The following is a 21,187-nucleotide window of genomic DNA, read 5'->3' as shown; positions in this document are numbered from 1 at the left end:
TTTTGGGCCAGGGCTGCTCAAGAGCAAGTTGTTGGAGGTGGCGACAAAATCGCCGAAGGAAGTGGACATCAAACTCCTACTCCACCTCCCTGTGCGGCGGAAAGAAGTGGAAATCAAACTACTGTGCGGCGGCTGTTTTTTGTTCTTCCTGTGCAGAGAAGGACGAATGGAGGTCAGAGGGACCTGATGTGTTGCGTGCGTGCTGTTGGCTGCTATTCCAGTAGGTATATACACTTGTTTTTATTCTCTTATTATGCAAATATGCGAGCTCTTATGCTCAATGTATCGTTTGTGGCCAAATACTAATTACTTATTATCTCATAAGTATCTGGTATGGATGAGCAAATTCAGCTGCAATAAACACCAAGAAGGATGTACAAAGTCTCTAGGAGTCAAACAAGGTAACTATCTTATATGTTCTCGACATTTTGACAATTGTTACAATATGTGAATTTGCGATGTTTGCATTACATTTAAGTTCTGAGCTCTCCACAATTTTTTTTTTCTTTTTTGAGTTGCACCCCTCGTAGTGTAATCCTAGATCCTCCACCGCCGAGTATGATGGCTCCTCGGCGGAAGTGGTGGCGTTATAGGCGGTAAGACATCCACCAATCCGTTAGTGCCACTGCCCCCTCCTGTCACTGCTGGCGGGACACTCCGGGATGTGGTTGGCTAGATGACACCTTTGCGCATGCGCTTCATTGGTGCATGGTTGGGAGGAGGTGTCGCGAGACTCCTTTGGTGGACACCATGGCGGTTCTTTGCAGAGTGCTAGCTTACGCAACTATTGGATGATCCGTTTGTAAAATGTTGCTTGAAGCGCCGCTTCATGTCCAGAGTGAAAACTCACCGTCTAGCCTTTACTGGTTGTCACAATAGCGGTGAAACTTACGTCATTACCTTGTTGAAGGCACCATCTCCATGCCGATGGTCTGGTCTTCATTGGTTGGTCTTCGCATCCAGATGAAAATCATATAGCCTGGCCGTCTCTGGCCAGACATGCGTGATGGTGAGTGAGGGCGCTATCTCTTCTTGAAGCGTGGATGCAGAATAAGTCAATTTAGTCGTAGGTGTTCTCTGCATAATTTGTACTAACATATCAGGGTGGACACGGTCCGGGCCGGTCCGGTCCGGACCGGACCGAGCAGGCTGGCGGTCCTCTTTTCAGGGACCGCACCGGCGAGGCAAAAGCCCGGGCCGGACCGGCGGACCGGCCAACAGCTCACCGGCGGCGAGGTGGTGACCATGGCATCGGCTATCGAAGGCTCTAGGTCGTAATCGGAAGCGGAGACAGAGGGAATAGGTGCGGGCACTCATGTAGAGCTCGATACCGAGGTCGGGGAGGCCGGAGAAGCAGCGACGGCGACGGAATCGACGACGAACGGCGACGGCCGGAGCTGGAGATGGAGCAAGATCCCGACTGATTCGTGGCGAATCCCATCGATTTGTTACGGGGGGGGGGGGGGGGGAGATCCGATGCTTGCGAAGCTCCTGGACATGGTGGTTCGTCCTGGAGAGGACATTGGCCACGTCCTCCTCCATCTCGTGCTCTGGACGGCGGCGGCATAGCACGTCTCCCCCGCCACGCCTGAGCCGCCACACCTCCAGCACGCCCCCGGCACTCCTCCAGCACGCCCCCGCCACGCCTGAGCCGCCACACCTCCAGCACGCCCCCGGCACTCCTCCAGCACGCCCCCGCCATGCCTCCAGCACGCCCCCGCCATGCCTCGCCATGCCCCGGCCGTGCCCTCGCCATGCCGCCGGTGAGCTGTTCGGTCCGCTCGGTCGGACCGGGCTTTAACCGGACCGGACCGAGCAAATTTCGGTCTTGTTTTGAGGGACCGGACCGGCCGGTTTTTGTGGTCGGGCCTGGACCGAGCCGGCTCGGACCGAGCGGTCCACGAGCGGGCCACGAAGCCCGCTCGGTACGTCCAGGCTGACTAACATATTTATCATAGTTGTAGTTGTCTTGTACTCTGTCTGTTGTTTTTTTATGGCATCACTGCCTTGCAAAAACTTTAACAAAATTATGGCCATGTGCATCTGAGGATGCAGAGGCCGGGAGGTTGATACTTCCTTTTCGAAAAAAGAAGAAGAAAATGTACCGTTCCTGTACAATCCATCTGTACTAAAGAACACTTTCAAGAGGCTTGGTCTTAATCGAAGTAAATTGGCTGTAAGACATTGAGTTAACCCACCTCTCGGAGTTAGCTATTATTGTCTCACTTGACCGTTTGCTCCATGTAAACTCAGAACTCTCTTCGTGGAATCCAAACCAAACAAGTAGCTACACTACAAGAAAATATAGCATTGTTCACCAGATATTTTGGCACCAAGCAGTTTGGTGGCAATAGTTGTAGTAATTGCGACAAAAAAATTAGTCCCTTTGGTCACCAAGCCTCAGAGCTGCCGCATGTATATATCCACCACAAGAGAATGATCTTTCACAAGATCGATCCCAAAGTCAGAGGCAAATATGATCAGGCACACCATCACCTCCTTTCTGTTCCTCCTTCTGCTGGGCGCATCACTCACACATGCCTCCCAGGAGGATCAACTCATGAGGTTCATCGAGTCCACGGCCAAGATGAGGCAAGCTGACAGGGCCAGTAATGCAAGCGTAGCTGAGGAAAACGACCCATGGGCCGACGCCAGCAGCTTCAGCCACCTGCCCACGCGTTGCACAATCCCATCGGCGGGCACCAAGGCTGCCGACAAAATCACCTCGCTGCCCGGCCAGCCCCCGCGAGTCAACTTCGACCAGTACTCCGGCTACGTCACGGTGAGTGAGGAGTACGGCCGCGAGCTCTTCTACTACTTCGTCGAGGCCCCCTACAAGGCGGCCTCCAAGCCGCTCATCCTCTGGCTCAACGGTGGGCCCGGATGCTCGTCACTGGGGTACGGCGCCATGATGGAGCTCGGCCCGTTCCGAGTGAACCCCGACGGCAAGACTTTGAGGAGGAACCAGCACGCCTGGAACAACCGTAAGTAGTTAAGTGGAGCTGGCTTCTGAGCAGAGTAGATACACAGAACTGATTAGATATGTACAGTGGCAAACATGATCTTTCTGGAGTCGCCAACCGGAGTGGGGTTCTCCTATGCGAGCAACAACTCGGATAATATCAACAAGCGGGGCGACCAGAGAACCGCCGAGGACACGTTCGTCTTCCTGCTCAACTGGTTGGAGAGGTTCCCCGAGTACAAGGGCCGCGACTTCTACATCGCCGGGGAGAGCTACGGTGGCCACTACGTGCCGCAGCTCGCCACCGTAATCACCTTCATGAACGAGCTCCACCGCAACACTTTCATAAACCTCCGCGGCGTCTTGGTAAGCCTTTCCCACGCTGACTTTGCATAATTATTGGGTTTTTGCGGTAGCCATGTATATGCATGTTCCGTTTGTATTACATCTAGGTCGGCAATCCGATCCTTGACAATTACAAGAACAATGAGGGGAACCTGGAGTTTCTATGGAGCCACGGACTGATCTCCGACGAGATCTGGGTTGGGATCCGTGCTAACTGCACTTTCACCCCGAAAGACGACTGGCGATGGTGCTCCGTGGCGGGGCAGGCGTTCCACATAGGCGACATCTACCCCCGAAACATATACGACCCGAGGATGTGCCTTCCATCGGCACGCGAAGGCTATGTAAGATTGATAATGCGATCCCTCGGCTAGTCTCGAACTCTCTTTCCCAATAAAAATGGCTCGTTTCTACGGTTAGTCAGACAGTCACAATGTTCGCAATTTTTTATTTGGTAGCTGGCTGGCTACGATCCGTGCATGGAGTACTACGTCGAGGCTTACCTCAACACCGGCAAGGTGCAAGAAGCTCTGCACGCCCGGACCAACACGAATTGGTTAGCTTGCCCAAGAAAAAGGTATATACTCTATCTATCTGCATAGTGTTCTGCTGCTACACTCACCTTTTTTCTTTTCTTTTGAGCGCAACACCCAAATCTAATATGCACTACACTCTCCTTTCTTTCAGCGTCCCCTTCCACTATAACCCCGGCCCAGTTTCCGTGGTGCCAACGATCAGAAGGCTAGTCGAACGTGGGTTAAGCGTATGGGTCTATAGGTACTACTATGTGCATGCACAATGAGCATTGAACATAATAAAGTACCTAGGTTTCATGTTTTTAACTAGAACGAGCATCTTCTGTTCAGTGGAGATATGGATTCCACATGCTCGATTACCTCGACGAGGTACTCGGTCAAGGATCTCAACTTGCCCGTCACCAAACCATGGCGCTCTTGGTACACCCCGGACTTGGAGGTAACAAAAATAGACACCAGTAAGAGCTAGGTAAAATTCAGATACGATCCTGTGATGAAATGGGGTTGTGGTGGCTTATAGGTTGGAGGCTATGTTCAGCAGTACAAGGGAGGCTTCACGTTTGCATCGGTGAGGGGTGCTGGCCATCTGGTTCCAAGCTATCAGCCAGAGAGAGCGCTTGTTCTTCTCTACTCTTTCCTCAAAGGCATGCTCCCACCTGGGTGACATCCCAAGCTGAATTGGGATATTTTGGATCTATAATTAAATCACTGATTACACACAACTATGAAGTACAAATAAGGACATATTCAGGCGAACACTTGTGTGCTGGAAAGGGTTGTATGTTTGTTATGACCGGTACAACGTACCAACGGAGGAGGCCCAATGGGCAGGGTTAATTACGGGCTTAGCCCAGGTTATCTTACCTATCTTAGAAGTCCAAGTTATATTAGAGTCCAAGTTAGAGTCCAAGCTATCTAGGGTTTAGTGGAGGTTGTTCTCCTTTATAAACACATGTACTCCTTCGATATTAATCAGAAAATAAACAGTATATTCTGTTGTCGTCTCCCTCACGAGACGAGAGCCCCAAACCCTAGCCGCCTCCCTCTCTCTCTCACGCCGCGACGGCGCCCAACCGCCGGTGCCGGCGTCCATAACCTCGTAGCCTGCACTTCCACCCCTACAACCTACGTCCGAGACCTGATAGAACCCTAGCCTCTACCAATTTGGTATCAGGTAGCTTGGGTTCGATGAGTTTGTCGGACCTTCCCACCACCACCGCCGCCGCCACCACCGCCTTCCCCGCCACCTCACAGCAGCCGCCGCCGCCGCACCACTCACCGCCGCCGGCCACCTCAGGTCCGGTCGCCTCCGGTCCCGCGGCCCTGGCGGCCGAACCCGCCCCCGTCCTCTCCCCGGCGGAGATGTCCTCGGCGATCCGCGACCTCAACCTGGCGGTCTCGAACCTCCGGACTCTCCTCCAGGCTCCGTACGCAACCCCGCCACCACCGCCTCCGCCGGCGGCGCCCTTCGCGCCACCGCCCCCGACGACTGTCGTGCCCCAGGGCCTGCCGATCACCCAGGTCCGGTGGCCGCCGTCGCCGTCCCCGCTACCGACGTGGATGGACACGCCGACCTACACGACGGCGCCACTACAGCCGACGGTGTTGCAGCCACCCGCCCCCACCTTCGGGGGGTTCGGCGGGTACACTGATCCGTACGCCGGGAGCTCCGTGGTGCCGCAACACTCTCCTTCCGCCGCGTTGGGCCGTCACGAGGGCACCTACGCGGCCTCGCCACACGTGCAGCAGCCACCCCGCTTCACCAAGCTGGAGTTCGCCACCTACGACGGCACCGTCGACCCCCTGAACTGGCTCAATCAGTGCGACCAGTTTTTCAGGGGGCAGCGGACAATGGCGTCCGACCGCACGTGGATCGCCTCCTACCACCTCCGTGGCGCCGCCCAGACTTGGTACTACGCCCTCGAGTAGGACGAGGGCGGGATGCCTTCATGGGAGCGCTTTCGCGACCTGTGTCTCCTCTGGTTCGCCCCCCCCCCCCCCCATACGTGGGAGCCGCTTGGCCGAGCTCGGTCGCCTTCCCTTCACCACCTCGGTGCAGGACTTCGCCGACCGCTTCCAGACGTTGGCCTGCCATGCGCCTGACGTCACGGCTCGCCAATGCGCCGAGCTCTTCGTCGGCGGCCTTCCCGACCACATCCGCATCGACGTCGAGATGCGCGACCCCCAGGACCTACACACGGCCATGTATTACGCACGCGCGTACGAGCAGCGCGCCAACGCCCTGCAGCAGGCGTTCCCGGGCCGCGACACGCGTTCCCCGACCCGACCCGCCCCGGCGGCCGCCACCCCGGCACGCCCCGCCCTGCCGGCCGCTACGGCGGCTGCCCCCGCGCCGACACGCACCTTCCGGCGCTTGACGTCTGCCAAGCAGCTCGAGCGGCGCCGCAAGGGCCTGTGCTTCAACTGCGACGAGCCGTATGCGTCGGGTCATACGTGCGCCCGCCTGTTCTACTTGGAGACCGTCGACGACGCGAAGGTGGAGGCCCTCACCGCGGAGCTCGACGCCACCACACTCTCCGAGGCCGGCGTCACGACCTACGGGCCGGTCGACGCGACCGCCTTCGTCGTCTCCCTTCATGCCATGGCTGGCATCAAGACGGCAAAGACGATGCTGCTTCCGGTGACGATCAACGGGGAGCGTCTGACCGCGCTCGTGGACACGGGTTCGACGCACAACTTCCTGTCCGGGGACGCCATGCGTCGCCTCGCACTCCAACCGGCGGGCTCGGAGAAGTTTAGCGTCACCGTCGCCAACGGGGACCGCCTTGCTTGCCATGGGGTGGCGCGGCATGTTCCCGTCCTCATCGGCAACGAGCCGTTCTCCATCGACTGCGTCGGCATCGACCTGGGCTGCTCGACTTCATCCTCGGCACCGACTTCCTGTCCACTCTCGGCCCCATCCTTTGGGACCTCGATGTGTTGTCCCTCATCTTCTGGCGTGAGGGCGGCCGTCGCGTTCAGTGGACAGGCATCGGCGGCTCCGGCGCCGTGACTCCACAGCTCCAGTTGATGGCGTCCGCGCTGGACGAGGCGCATCCCCTCCTGGTCGACCTCCTGCAGCAGCACATCGACATCTTCGACGAGCCACAGGGCCTCCCTCCCGTGCGGCCCTGTGACCACCGCATCCACCTGCTGCCGGACACGGCACATGTAGCCGTGCGTCCGTACCGGTACCCTCAGCTGCAAAAAGACGAGCTCGAGCGTCAGGTGGCGGTCATGCTCGGGCAGGGCATCATCCGGATTTCGACATCGCCGTTCTCCGCCCCGGTGCTCCTTGTGCGCAAGTCCGACGGCACATGGCGCTTCTGCATCGACTACTGCGCCCTCAACGCCCTGACGTTCAAGGACAAGTTCCCCATCCCCGTCGTGGATGAGCTCTTGGACGAGCTACACGGAGCGCGCTTCTTCACCAAGCTCGACCTTCGCTCGGGCTACCATCAGGTGCGCATGCACCCTGACGACATCGAGAAGACGGCGTTCCGCACTCACCATGGCCACTTCGAGTTCCTAGTGATGCCGTTCGGCCTCTCCAACGCGTCGGCGACCTTCCAGGCCCTGATGAACGACGTGCTCAGCCCATACTTGCGCCGCTTTGTGCTTGTTTTCTTTGATGACATTCTCATCTACAATGCATCTTGGGCGAAGCATCTACAACATGTGGCCATCATCTTCAACGAGCTTCGAGCGCATCGTCTTCACCTCAAGCGCTCGAAGTGCTCGTTCGGCACGACCTCCGTCGCGTACCTGGGGCACGTCATCTCGGCGGACGGGGTAGCGATGGACGCGGACAAGGTCGCCGCCGTCGCCGCGTGGCCGATCCCGCGGTCACCGCGGGCGCTCCGCGACTTCTTGGGCCTCGCCGGCTACTACCGGAAGTACATCCGGGACTTTGGCCTCATCGCCGTGCCACTGACGCGTCTCCTTCGACGCGACGCCTTCTCCTGGGACGAGGAGGCGACTACGGCATTCGAGGCTCTCCAGCGGGCGCTCACGACGGGACCCGTCCTCCAGATGCCGGACTTCGATATGCCGTTCATCGTGGACTGCGACGCCTCTGGCATCGGCTTCGGCGCCGTCCTTCACCAGGGCGAGGGACCGCTCGCCTTCTTCAGCCGCCCCTTCGCCGCTCGCCATCACAAGCTCGCGGCCTACGAGCGCGAGCTTATTGGGCTGGTTCAGGCAGTGCGCCACTGGCGACCTTATCTTTGGGGCCGGTCATTCCGTGTGCGCACGGACCACTACAGCCTCAAGTTCTTGCTGGACCAGCGCCTCTCCACAGTTCCACAACACCAGTGGATCAGCAAGCTCTTTGGCTTCGACTTCACCGTTGAGTATCGCTCCGGCCGTCTCAACACGGTCGCCGACGCCTTGTCCCGCCGCGACACTGAGGATGTCGCGGACGACATTGCCATGGCTGGCACTATCATGTGCATTCGCTCCGGGCCATCTTTCGCCTTCATCAACGACATTCGTCGGGCAACGTCGACGGTCGTGGACGCCCAGGGCCTGCGCCAGCGCCTTGACGCCGGCGAGCTGGACGCGCCCTGGCGCTTGGACAAGGGGCTACTCCTACATGGCCGCCGCATCTTCGTGCCCGACCATGGCGACCTGCGCCACCAGGTCCTGACCTTGGCGCACTCTGCAGGGCACGAGGGCGTGCAGAAGACTCTCCATCGTCTCCGTGCTGATTTTTACATCCCCGGTGATGGCGCGATGGTCCGCGACTGGGTGCGGTCGTGCGTGACGTGCCAGCGGAACAAGACGGAGACACTACGACCCGCGGGTCTATTGCAGCCGCTGGACGTACCCTCCCAGGTGTGGGCGGATATTTCCATGGACTTCATCGAGGGCCTTCCCAAGGTGGGCGGCAAGTCCGTCATCCTCACGGTGGTTGTCCGCTTCTCCAAGTACGCGCACTTCATCGCCCTGGGTCATCCATATACAGCCGCCTCCGTGGCGCGGGCCTTCTTCGACGGCATCGTCCGCCTCCACGGTTTTCCGTCGTCTATCGTCAGCGATCGTGATCCCGTGTTCACGGGACATGTTTGGCGGGATCTCTTTCAACTGGCGGGCGTGAAGCTCCGCATGAGCACGGCGTTCCATCCTCAGACAGACGGCCAATCCGAGGTGGTCAACAAGGTGATCGCCATGTACCTGCGCTGTGTTACTGGTGATCGTCCACGAGCTTGGGTGGACTGGTTGGCATGGGTGGAGTACTGCTACAACACCTCCTATCACTCCGCCCTGCACACCACGCCTTTCGAGGTGGTCTACGGGCGCCCACCTCCGGTGATGCTCCCTTACGAGCCTGGGACGGCTCGGTCCGAGACGGCGGGCGACTTACTCCGCACCCGCGACGACATTCTGGCTGAGGCATGCCAGCATCTTCTCCAAGCACAGCAGCTGGCTCGGAAGTACTACGATGCTCATCATCGCGAGGCGGAGTTCGCGGTGGGCGATTGGGTGTGGCTGCGCCTCCTCCACAGGACCACGCAGTCTCTGGACCCGCGCTCCAAGCACAAATTGGGACCTCGCTACGCCGGTCCCTTTCGTGTGCTGGAGCGTGTCGGCACACTTGCATACCGCTTGGAGCTGCCAGCTGGTTCTCGCCTCCACGACGTCTTCCATGTCGGCTTACTGAAGGCCTACCGCGGGGACCCTCCTGCAGCGACACCGGCCCTTCCTCCTACTTCGGATGGCCGCCTCCTTCCAGCTTCCACACAGGTGGCGAAGGTGCTACAGGCGCAGCAGCGTCGCGGCGTCTGGCATGTCTTGGTACAATGGACCGGCCTGCCAGAGGAGGAAGCGACTTGGGAGAAGCTCGACGATTTCCGCCAGCAGTTTCCAGATGTTCAGCTCGAGGACGAGCTGTTTGAGAAGGCGGGGAGAGATGTTATGACCGGTACAACGTACCAACGGAGGAGGCCCAATGGGCAGGGTTAATTACGGGCTTAGCCCAAGTTATCTTACCTATCTTAGAAGTCCAAGTTATATTAGAGTCCAAGTTATATTAGAGTTCAAGTTAGAGTCCAAGCTATCTAGGGTTTAGTGGAGGCTGTCCTCCTTTATAAACACATGTACCCCTTCGATATTAATCAGACAATAAACAGTATATTCTGTTGTCGTCTCCCTCAGGAGACGAGAGCCCCAAACCCTAGCCGCCTCCCTCTCCCTCTCTCACGCCGCGACGGCGCCCAACCGCCGGCGCCGGCGTCCCCAACCTCGCAGCCTGCACTTCCACCCCTACAACCTACGTCCGAAACCTGGTAGAACCCTAGCCTCTACCAATGTTGTTCACATGAAGGTAGTATACGTGGTCAAGGATGTTAACACCGAATTGATAAGAGCCAGCCGACCCATCTTGCTTAGCAATTTACCCTTCCAGCTCGCAAGCTTTGCTGCTGTTTTTTTTTTCAAATGGTCACCTCCCCACCTGAATAAATTTCCAGTATCAGGATTATCGTGAGGAGAGGAACTGAGAAAGTCACGCCACAGCCCGGCGTGTTCCTTTAGCGTAGCCGTCTTGAGATGGTGAGACCAGACAATAAGATCCTCTAGAATAGCTTTTACAGAACCTCTAGCGTTAATACCCATATTCTGGAAAACCATTTTGTTCCGAGCGTCCCAGATTTTTCATAGTATGAGGAGGAGCATAAAAGGTCGAATAGAATCCGGCATCGCAGGCGGCAGAGGGGAAACGAAGAAGTCCTCAATAGGGTCAGCTGTCGGGAGAATGCCGGTGGCGCGCCATATAGAACGAGCTGCAGGGCAGGTGAAAAACAAGTGCAACCTGTCTTCCTGCGTGTTGTTACATCGGGGACAGATATCTGAGCTCAGAATGTGCTTCTTTCGCAGACTCTTCCGGGTGTTAAGGCGATCCAGGAAGAATAGCCATCCAAAAAATCATTACCTTCTTCGGTACCCTGGAAGCCCAAACCAGAGCAAGCGTGGGATGGGATGACTGATCGTTAAGAGCCGCGTAGGCCCCACGAGTGGTGAATGCAGCACCATTGAGCAGTCTGCGCGTGTCCGGCTCGAGTGAGGTAATGACGCCCTGCAACAAAGAATTCAGAGAGGCAAGCTCTACGACTGCAGTGTTGGTTAGTCGATTGCTGCAATTTTATCTATGAGGATTTGGAAGTCCACCGTTCCAAGCCTGCGAAGGCTCAAGGGCAGGCCCAGATACTTGCAAGGGAGGGAGCTCATTTCACCTTCAAAATCGGCTAAAACCTCCTCGATAACATGATCTTCACATCCAATTGGGTAAGCAGCAGATTTTCTCAAGTTGGTACATAGGCCAGAGACCTCACCGAAAGCATCGAGGATCCATTGAAGTGCAGTCACTTCAGCTTTTATAGGATTCACAAAGAAGGCTGCATCGCCGGCATAGATGTGGTGGTTGATAGGGCTAAGAATCTGTTCTTCAGTGGCCCTTTCAAGAATTCTCTGTAGGGGGCCGATGGCCAAGACGGAAAGCAGGGAAGAAAGAGGGTTGCCCTGATGCAGACCTTTGCGGTGAAGGAAATGCGCACTAGGAGCTCCATTAATAATGATATGCGAAGAGGTGGAGGCAAGGGAGATAGCAATCAAATCTCCTAATCTCTGACTTAATCCGACGTGTTTGAGGACATCGAGAAGGTAGTCCCACTTGACCGAGTGGAAAGCCTTTGCAATGTCCAGTCTTAGTAATGGGGAAGGCATCTTTGCACGGTGTAGACTTTGAATCAGGTTTTGGACAAAAAGAAAGTTGTCTGGGATCCTTCTTCCCCTTAGGAAGGCGCTCTGGCTAGCTGAGATGATATGCTGGATTTAGTTACCTAATTGTCCTAATCTTCAAGCTGCATGATTTGTGCTGCTATTTTTTTTTTGACCGGAACAGCAGGAGCTCTGCCTTTTCAATATATTAGAGGGAAAAACTGTACAAGACTGCTGGAGGTAGCAGCCGGAGAAAAGAAGTTAAAACACAAGAAGAAGAAAAGAAGCTGAAGCCAAGCGGCATTCAGCTTCACACCCAGAAGAACTACTCCCCTGCCTCCCTAAGGAGGCCTATCGCATCTGTAGCAAGAAGCAGCACGGTAACACTGGAGTTCGTTGAAGCTTTCAAGACTATTGTTTCTCTCAGTCCAAATGTTCCAAGCAATGTACACTGCCGTCGTGCATTCGTCTGTAGCATTTCCTTTCTTCTTCAGACTACGTATTTTGCTCCACCATGCGGAGATGGAAGCCGCTCCCATGGCCGCCTGAGCAGCAGATGGGAAGATGCTGCTGGCCTTGTTCCATACCTCTTTCGCAAAAGGGCAATCAAGGATGAGGTGTTTGGCAGATTCAAGAGTCTATCACAACCCGAGCAAAGATCATTGTGATCCTAGTTGCGAGCAAGAAGTCTGTCAGCAGTCCATAATCTATTTTAAAGCAGAGTCCAAATAAAAAACTTGATCTTCCCCTACGCTTTGATGTTCCAAACGTTCAAAAGATGTGGCTGTGGGATGCGAGTTAGGAACTGAAAGTTGTAGGCAGACTTGGCATAGTAATTTCCATTAGCCGTCAGGTTCCAACAGATTGAATCAGGACAAGGCTATAAGGAGGTTCCTTGCAAAGTCCACCATAGGCTGATGAAGGAATTCATTAACTCTGATGTGTTTATATTCCTCAATCCTCTCATCCAACAACCATTTGACATGGCTTCGCTGACAGTCAACTTCTTAGATCTGGCCATCTTGAACAAATCCGGGGCAATCTCCTTAGGAGCAAGGCCATACAACCATCTGTGACTCCAAAAATTTGTGAGTCGACCATCACCCAACAAAATGGTTGTACATGCCGCAAAAAGGTTCAAATCAGCCTGCTCACAAGGCACCGGAGTTCCCTTCCATGGTCTGTGAACCTCATCCCATTCATACCAAGGCCAGCGTAGGCGGAGAGTATGGCCGAATGCATGGATATCTTTGATGCCCAGGCCACCCACATTCTTGGGTGCGCAGATCCTCTTCCAATTAACAAGACATTTACCTCCGTGGGCTTCCTCATCTGCATTCCAAAGGAAGTTGCGTCTCAACTTGTCAAACTTCTTAGTGAACCATCCACTCGGTGCAAAGGCAGTTAGGAAAAAAGTGATGGTGGCTGTGAGGACAGAGTTGATCAGATCAAGGCGTTCTGTCCGGTTGAGAAGCTTCCCTTTCCATCTGCTTAACCTCCCATCCCCCTTGTCAAGGAGTGGTTGCAAATCAATCCTTCTCAGCTTTTTAAAAAAAAAGGGGGAGCCCAAGTTACTTGCATGGAAACGATCCAACAGAGCCGCCAAAGCTTGCAAGACAAGACTGCACTCTATCTTGTTGGCAACGGATAGGGTAGACCACACATTTAGCCGGATTAATTTTGAGACCGGAAATAGAACCAAAAACCTCCAGAATCTTGAAAATAGCCAGAATCTGAGAACGATCCGGCGAGGCAAAAATTGCAGCATCATCTGCATAAAGGCTGGTCCTCATCCTTACAGCATTCCTAGGAACAGGCTCTAGAATGCCACGGCTTGTGGTGCACTCAAACATCCTCAGTAGAGGGTCAATGTCAAGGATAAATAGCATCGCAGATAGTGGATCCCCTTGCCGCAGGCCTTTTTTGTGAGCAAAGGGAGGTCCCGGACACCCGTTAAGAAACACCCGAGAAGAAGATGAGGCAAGCAACAGAGTGATAATGTTTCTCCATCTGTGCCCAAAACCATAAGCGCCTCCATTACATCCAGCAGATAAGGCCATCCAACCGAGTCAAAAGCCTTGGCGAAGTCGAGTTTCAGGAAGACCAGAGGAATATTTCTCTTGTGAGCATCTTTGATAGTACTTTTGACATAAAGAAAGTTATCTTGGATAGATCTTCCACGGATGAAAGCGCTCTGGGTGCAGGAAATAAGTTGCTGCAGTTCCGGCCCCAACCTATTTGCCAACAATTTGCAGACAATCTTTGCAAAGCTGTGCAACAAGCTCACAGGTCTGAAATCATTGGCCGAAACCGTAGTAGCAAACGGTGACCTTGGTAAAATACTCCAGGTTCTATCGATGATCACGTAGCTACAAACCGTTAGGACTAGTCCGTAGTAGCAATGGCAGCATGCGCCAAAGTGTGACCTTGGTAAAATACTGTTCTGGCAGTGGCAACGCATGGGAAAATTCATACAATCATACAGCACCAGGGCAGCATGCCAAATGGTGCTCTCTCCTAACTGTTAGCTTTTCTAAGCTTGTGTACAACAGTACAAGGCTACAAGCTATAACTGGACAACATACGGCCGGCATAGGCAGTATTCAATAGAACAATGGCCACAGGCATGTTGTTTTTCTTCCATTTTCCTTTTGTCTTCGTTATGGTCTCAAGACCTTTTCAAGGCTATAACACTGATCGCGTCAAAGCATTCCCCTTCCAATCATTGTCCCTTATTACACCTATATAAGCACCTCGAAACACCACTCAAATATCCGTGGACACGACGACGACAGCTAATTTTCTTCAGAAAACACCATGAGGAACACTTTCTTGTGTCTCCTTTTCCTCATCTGCGTGGTTGCGTGGCGTGCAGATTCGTCGCAGGAGGCTCGACTCAGAGAGTTGATCCTGTCCAAAGGGATCAGCACCCGTAGCAGTAGCCACAGCGTAGATGAACCAAGGATAGGAACTACAGCCACCAATAGCCTCCGAGCAGAGCACTCCGTCTCTGACCAGAGCGACCTGAAGGACGCCGATAGGATCGCAGCGCTGCCAGGGCAGCCCACAAATGGCGTTGGCTTCAGCCAGTACGCAGGCTATGTGACCGTCGACGAGAAGAATGGCCGCGCGCTCTTCTACTACCTTGTAGAGGCGGCCACCGACACGGCGACGAGGCCACTCGTCCTGTGGCTTAACGGAGGTTCGGCCATACATGCATACAGAGATACACAAATATCCTCACGTGCTTCCAGTGGCAGCTCCTCTTGCACTTCTCTTGCCTCTCATACCATATGTACTTGACATTTCCACACGACGTGCAGGTCCTGGATGCTCGTCGTTTGGCTACGGAGCAATGGGGGAGCTGGGCCCGTTCCGCGTCAACAGCGACAACAGAACCCTCAGGGCAAACGAGCACGCCTGGAACAACGGTGAGGGAGGCACATCACTACAGCAACTGGTAAAGGTTTTCTTCCGGTGATCCGCACGAACCGTGTACGTGACATGTCAAGGTTTTGGCTTTGCAGTGGCCAACGTGCTCTTCCTCGAATCGCCTGCCGGCGTCGGGTTCTCCTACTCCAACACGACCTCCGACTACGGCAAGAGCGGAGACCAGAGGACGGCGGAGGACGCGTTTCTCTTCCTCGTCAGCTGGTTCGAGAGGTTCCCGGAGTACAAGGGCCGCTCCTTCTACATCTCCGGGGAGAGCTACGCCGGCCACTACGTGCCGCAGCTCGCAGCCACCATCTTGAGTCACAACACTTCCATAAACCTACAGGGTATTTTGGTACGGGCGATTATGTATTCAGTTAAACATACAATTCATAACAGTTACAAGCACATTTCCTACTAGTGAAGATTGTATAAATTAGCTTGTGAATCTCTTCTTGGTTAGGTTGGCAACCCATATCTTGATGATAACATGAACACGAAAGGGGTGATGGACTTCTTGTGGAGCCACGCCGTGATATCAGACGAGGTGTACGCCAACATCACCAAGAGCTGCAACTTCAATCTGTCGGATGGAAGCGCATGCTCTGACGCCATGGCCGCATATGATTCTGCCAACACCGACCCCTTCGACATTTACGGGCCTGTTTGTATCAACGCACCTGACGGAAAATACTACCCCAGCCGCTATGTAAGATATATTTTGGAATTTGGAGTACATCTTTTCTGACATTACAAACTCTGAATTTTATGCACGTGACACACTTCCTTCGAATACCTAATTCCTGAAGAAAAATCATCCGCTCTAAATTATGCAGGTGCCAGGGTATGATCCATGCACCGGCTATTACATAGAGGCTTACCTCAACGATCTTGAGGTGCAAAAGGCTCTGCATGTTAGAACAACCAAGTGGGCAGGCTGCACGTAAGAGTTTGTTTAATTGGGGCCAAGATAAATAGTACTTTTGCAAGCAAAGATTCTGTCCACTTACCACTGATGTGTTTGTGCAGGGACTTGCACTGGAAAGATTCATCGGCGTCGATGGTGCCAACGCTCAAATGGCTCATGGAGCACGGGCTGCATGTGTGGTTGTTCAGGTAGGTAACATGCCAACACCAGGCTGAACTGCAAGCACGCATCTAACATTGCCAAAGTGTGCGGGTAACCAACTAGTAATATGTTTTCAGCGGCGATTTCGACTCTGTGTGCCCGTTTACCGCCACGAGGTACTCCATCCATGACCTTGGCGTCGCCGTCACGGAGGCGTGGCGCCCATGGACGGCAAACAAAGAGGTAAAACATGACTACATGTTCCAGCCAGTTTGCACTTGTTTGTTTGTACTGAGTGACACTGATAAATCTTTGCAGGTTGGAGGGTATGTTGAAGCATACACGGGCGGTTTGGTTTTTGCATCTGTGAGGGGCGCTGGTCATCAGGTCCCTTACTTCCAGCCTGAGAAAGCTCTGATATTGTTCAGCTCGTTCTTGAAAGGAACGCTTCCAGCCTATGAAAAGGGTCAGTAGTATATGGACATAAGTAAGAATTGTGGTGTCATGCATCCTGAATTCCTGATATGGTGTTGCCTTAACAAGGAGCTTCTTTTTTGTCTTTCTTTTGCCCCTTCAAACGGACACGAGCTCTTGAATAGACAACAAATTGATGGCACCTCTGGTCTGTTACAACTGCCTTTCGGATTATGCGCAACCTTAAGAGGAAAAACATTATTCCTCTCAACAATTAGGGATACTCGGAAATGGCAGACAAAACATTCTTCAACCTCTGCACCCAAAAATGCCCAAAATGCAATTTATTACTCCCTCCGTCCCAAAATAACCTAGGTTAGGTTATTTTGGGACGGAGGGAGTACAAAGTTGATGCAGGAGTTGCGCCATAGGAGGAAACAAAACAACAACTTACATAAAAGTAAGGAAAATTGAGCATTACATAGTTTGTTATCAAACCTCCATTTAAACCAAAACTACAACATCCTGGTTCCAACCTCTGGGTTGTGGAACTTGATGGTGGGTAAACTGTACTAATCATGTTGCGACGATGATTACGATTTGGAACGGCATGTTTTTGGCGGGAAACATCGGGTGCAAGAATTTAGAGGTTGAATCCGACTGCATTCTTGTAGTGGAATCAATGTAGCGAATGGATGCATATCTCCGTCCGGATGTGGCAATCATAAGTGCATGTATTATGGCCTTGCGTTGTATGAACGTCGCTCTCATGCTGTGATGGGTGTGGTGTGGGGGAGACTTCTGGTTGCAGCTCCTTCAAGCAGAATACCTAAGGGGCGAGCCTCTCCTCACATGTTCGTGCTCGGGAGGCTCTTATTTTTGGAGATCCATCCAACATATCAAGGAGGATATTCATTTGGGGGTTTTCTTCACTATAGGAAATGGGGAAGGAACTCAATTCTGGCTGGATCTGTGGGTAGGTGGCAAGCCCCTCCATGTGGGTTTTCCTAGTATGTTCGCTATGTGCCATAACCCGATGATAAGGGTTTTCATAGTCTCCCTATGGAAGATCTTGTTCCATTGCATATTTGGGTAGGAGAAAACTGTGGAGTGGGCTAGATTATAGGCAACAATCCCGTCGATGCTGTCGGACTATCCAAACACCGTCTCTAGTAGCCTTACACCTTCGGGTGAGTTTTTGATGAGATCAGCATATCGGGCGCTATGCTGCTCATCGACCATTCCTTGGTTTCCTCCTTTGTGGAAGTCCCATTGCCCTTGTACATTAAGATTTCTGTGTAGTAACTATTACGAGACCGCCTATACTCGAGGCCGAGGTGCTTAAGAGGCACAGCCCGGATAATGGCATCTGCCCCTATGTGTGGCCTCGGAAACCAGGACCCATATTTTTTTCTCGTGCATGGTAGCACGGTCCCTCTAGACTTTCATATGTTAGGCATTGGGCCTGACTGGGACACCCTTGACCTTGCGGAGTTCCTCCAGACCAGAGCTACCCATGCCAAATGGCATCAGCTCTTATTCTGGCAAATCTTTGCAGAGATGTTGTGGACACTATGTACTATATGTAATAAGATGGTGAGAGTACACAAAACACCTAGGATAATCGTGGTGCTTGAGAGTATACAAAAAATATTTAATAATTATTTGTGACATGCTGCATGCACATGAAGAGCTAGTGCGAAAATGTTTTTAGATAATGGACCTACTTCATGATGTGGATAGGCTTCATATCAAGATAAATAAGATAGTGGGGATAATTGTTGTAGATATATACGATGTGTATGGATGAGCCAAAAAAAGAATTGGGTCTTAAATGATGTAAATTTTATAACTCAAAGTTAATTCTGTATATGGACCAAACTATTGTATATGGATTCTCATATTTCATTTAAGGAAACTGTGAGCTCATTGAAAAAATGCAATAATATAGAATTGCATGTAGCAGTTGCGCACAGAAACGAAAAAAGTCCGACCCCCTCCTCACCTCCCCCGGCCTCCTCCGCCTCCGCCCCAGGGCTTGGATGGGCAAAGCCCGACCGGAACCGGCGATGGTGGGGCCATCTCGTTCCCTCGATGGCAGGGGTTGCCGATGCGGCTCCTCCGTCCTAGGCGGGGCACGGGCGCTAGGCGTCGTGGCGCGGCAACACGCGCGCACTAGTAGAAAAAGGGGCTTCCGTCCGAGCTTAATTTACACATTAGTCCCGGTTCCATTACGAACCGGGACTAATGTTAGCATTAGTCCCGGTTCGAACGGCAAGGACGCCGGTCGGTCATTAGTCCCGGTTCAAAAGGGACCTTTAGTCCCGGTTCGTGTCTCGAACCGGGACTAAAGGGTTTGGAGGCTTTAGTCCTGGTTCGTGTCTTGAACCGGGACTAAAGGGTAGACCTTTAGTCCCGGTTCGAGACACGAACCGGGACTAAAGGGGTTTTGTATTTTTATTTTTTCCTGTTTTTAAATTTTATTTCTGTTTGTAGTTTCTGTTTTAAATTGCTTATATCTTTTAGGATATTTAATTTTTTTGAGTGATTCTTTTTTCATTATATTTAAAATTTTGTCTAGTTTCTGTTTGTGCAATTAGTTTTTAAATTTGAATGGTTTAAATTTGAATTTCTTCAAATTTGCTTCAAACCCAAATTGTGAATAACTTGAGTTTACAAATAGTTTTTAATTTAATTCTTTTTTCTCCTAGTCATCTGTTAGATTGTTATCACAATAAGATTTATTTTTTTATTTTTAGAATAATTTAAATTTGTATTTTAATTAAAACAATATTGTTTTGCTTATATAGTTGTTTTAGTCATTTAATTGTTGTTTTTTATTATTTCTAGTTAGTACTTTCTGTAGATTTTAACATGTTATAGTATGGTGCATATTGGATGCATAAAAAGTATGGAATTAAAATCATTTTAATAAAATGACTTTGTAGCAGATGGGTTTTCGTCTTAAACCTTGATACTTCGAAGGATGATCCAGTTTGTACGCGAAGTGCATCCAGTTATTATCGTAACTCTCTCAACTTTTTAGCACATGCCATGTGGGTGAAACTATGATACCATGCCAACTTTCAACCTTTTCAGAGTTCATTTGTAGTGCTTTTCAATTTCAGGGTCAATTAGCTCAAAAAAGTAAGTAAATGCATGAAAAATACCAAATGAAGTCAGAAAATATTGAAAATTTATAATGTGGTTTTAAATGGTGTATTTTAAACACACAAAAAGTATGGAGTTCAAATAAGTTCAAAAAAATGAAATCCCTTTGCAATAGATGAGTTTTCGTTCGAAACCCTGATACTTCGAAAGAGATTGTTCATTTTGTACACGAAGTGCATCCAGTTTTTGACGTAACCCTCTCAACTTTTTAGCACATGCTATGTGGGAGAAATGATGATACGATGCCAAGTTTCAATCTTTTCAGAGTTCATTTGTCGGGCTTTTCAATTTCAAGGTCATTTAGGTCAAAAAATCATTAAATGCATGAAAAATAGCAAATGAAGTTATAAAGGGTTGAAATTTAGGATGTGGTTTTGAATGCTTTATATTGAATGCACAAAATGCATAAAATGTCTGAAGTTGAAATAAGTAAAAAAATAAAATATCTTTCTAGCAGATGGGTTTTCGTCCGAAACCGTGATACTTCGAAGGAGATGGTCCAATTTGTACACGAAGTGCATCCAGTTTTTGTCGTAACCCTCTCAACTTTTTAGCACAAGCTATGTGGATGAAATGATGATACCATGTCAAGTTTCAACATTTTCAGAGTTCATTATAGTTCTTTTCAATTTCAGGGTCATTTAGCTCAACATAGCAAATAAAGTTAGAAAGGGTTAACTCTGGCTTGGTTAACCTTAGTTGTGATTCTGGCGGGGACGGTGCTAGCAAATGTAGTCGACGGGTATGATTGGACTCTTGGCTAAAGGGAATTCTGAAATTTTCAAACTCTACCCTCCCTGGACCGTCTTTTTTAGTTTTGTAGAAAATAAAAAAAATGCTAAAATCTTAAAAAAATAAAATCCTTTGAGATGTAGTTAGGTTTTAGTGCCTAGTTGGTATACAAATTTTGAGATATGAATTTTGACCTTTTTTCAAAAAAGGGAAAAATGTGAACGGCCATAACTTTTGCATACGACATAAAAAAAAGGTTTAATATATAAAAAAAAACTAGAGAAAATTGGGAATCGATTTCACCGGGGCTTGCCCGGTGAAGTTTTCTCAGATGCTCAAAATTCCAAATGTAAAAAAAGTTATGGCAAAAAGAAGTTTTTTCCACAAAAATAAGAAAAAATAATTTTATTTAAAATATTTAGGTTGTTTTCATTGAAATTCACTATTATTATTACTTATTTTGTTTATTTTAATAATTGTTTGAATTCCAAAAATTAAATCATGTGACATGACATCAAACCCTAGGTTGTTTAGGATTGATAGCTTATTATTGTCAGGAGAACAACAAGTGCAGACTTGGCAATTAGGGGCGATAGAACCAGGAAGTTAAGCGTGCTCGGGCTGAAGCAGTGAAAGGATGGATGACCGGCCGAGAAGTTAGACGATTTGAAATGAGTAATCTACGCTAGAGCAGTGAGGATGGGTGATTAGAGATTAAATTGTCAAATAAATCAAAGATTTAAAAATTGAAATAAAACATAAAAACAAATCAAAGAATATTCAAAAATAAAATTTGAAAAATAAATAAAA

General features: G+C 50.9%; 2 protein-coding genes across 2 annotated transcripts; both read left to right on the top strand.

Annotated features, from left to right (window-relative positions):
• The first annotated feature begins 2,355 nt into the window (after positions 1-2,355).
• Positions 2,356-4,524, top strand: LOC123396898 (serine carboxypeptidase 1-like). The gene is made up of 7 exons (XM_045091671.1): positions 2,356-2,984; positions 3,051-3,328; positions 3,415-3,651; positions 3,766-3,884; positions 3,995-4,084; positions 4,174-4,282; positions 4,364-4,524. Exons 1-7 carry the CDS (start codon positions 2,477-2,479, stop codon positions 4,505-4,507), a joined length of 1,485 nt encoding a protein of 494 aa, XP_044947606.1. The 5' UTR covers positions 2,356-2,476; the 3' UTR covers positions 4,508-4,524.
• Positions 4,525-14,354: 9,830 nt separating this feature from the next.
• Positions 14,355-16,599, top strand: LOC123399278 (serine carboxypeptidase 1-like). The gene is made up of 8 exons (XM_045093698.1): positions 14,355-14,761; positions 14,883-14,990; positions 15,087-15,346; positions 15,455-15,700; positions 15,828-15,934; positions 16,021-16,107; positions 16,198-16,303; positions 16,379-16,599. The coding sequence occupies exons 1-8, from the start codon at positions 14,377-14,379 to the stop codon at positions 16,532-16,534; spliced, it is 1,455 nt and encodes a 484-aa protein (XP_044949633.1). The 5' UTR covers positions 14,355-14,376; the 3' UTR covers positions 16,535-16,599.
• Positions 16,600-21,187: the final 4,588 nt, after the last annotated feature.

This window comes from Hordeum vulgare, chromosome 5H (genome assembly GCF_904849725.1).
Source record: "Hordeum vulgare subsp. vulgare chromosome 5H, MorexV3_pseudomolecules_assembly, whole genome shotgun sequence".
Lineage (NCBI taxonomy): Eukaryota > Viridiplantae > Streptophyta > Magnoliopsida > Poales > Poaceae > Hordeum > Hordeum vulgare.
Note: the sequence above shows the minus strand (reverse complement) of the source record. Positions and strands in the feature narration are given on the sequence as shown.

Bases quoted from the DNA above. Each gene is read 5' to 3' on its own strand.
- LOC123396898 (XM_045091671.1), top strand. From the start codon at position 2,477: ATGATCAGGCACACCATCACCTCCTTTCTGTTCCTCCTTCTGCTGGGC. The intron at 3,652-3,765 runs GTAAGATTGATA...TTTATTTGGTAG, and splicing joins CATCGGCACGCGAAGGCTAT to CTGGCTGGCTACGATCCGTG. The intron at 3,885-3,994 runs GTATATACTCTA...CCTTTCTTTCAG, and splicing joins TTAGCTTGCCCAAGAAAAAG to CGTCCCCTTCCACTATAACC.
- LOC123399278 (XM_045093698.1), top strand. From the start codon at position 14,377: ATGAGGAACACTTTCTTGTGTCTCCTTTTCCTCATCTGCGTGGTTGCG. The intron at 14,991-15,086 runs GTGAGGGAGGCA...TTGGCTTTGCAG, and splicing joins CGAGCACGCCTGGAACAACG to TGGCCAACGTGCTCTTCCTC. The intron at 15,347-15,454 runs GTACGGGCGATT...CTTCTTGGTTAG, and splicing joins TAAACCTACAGGGTATTTTG to GTTGGCAACCCATATCTTGA.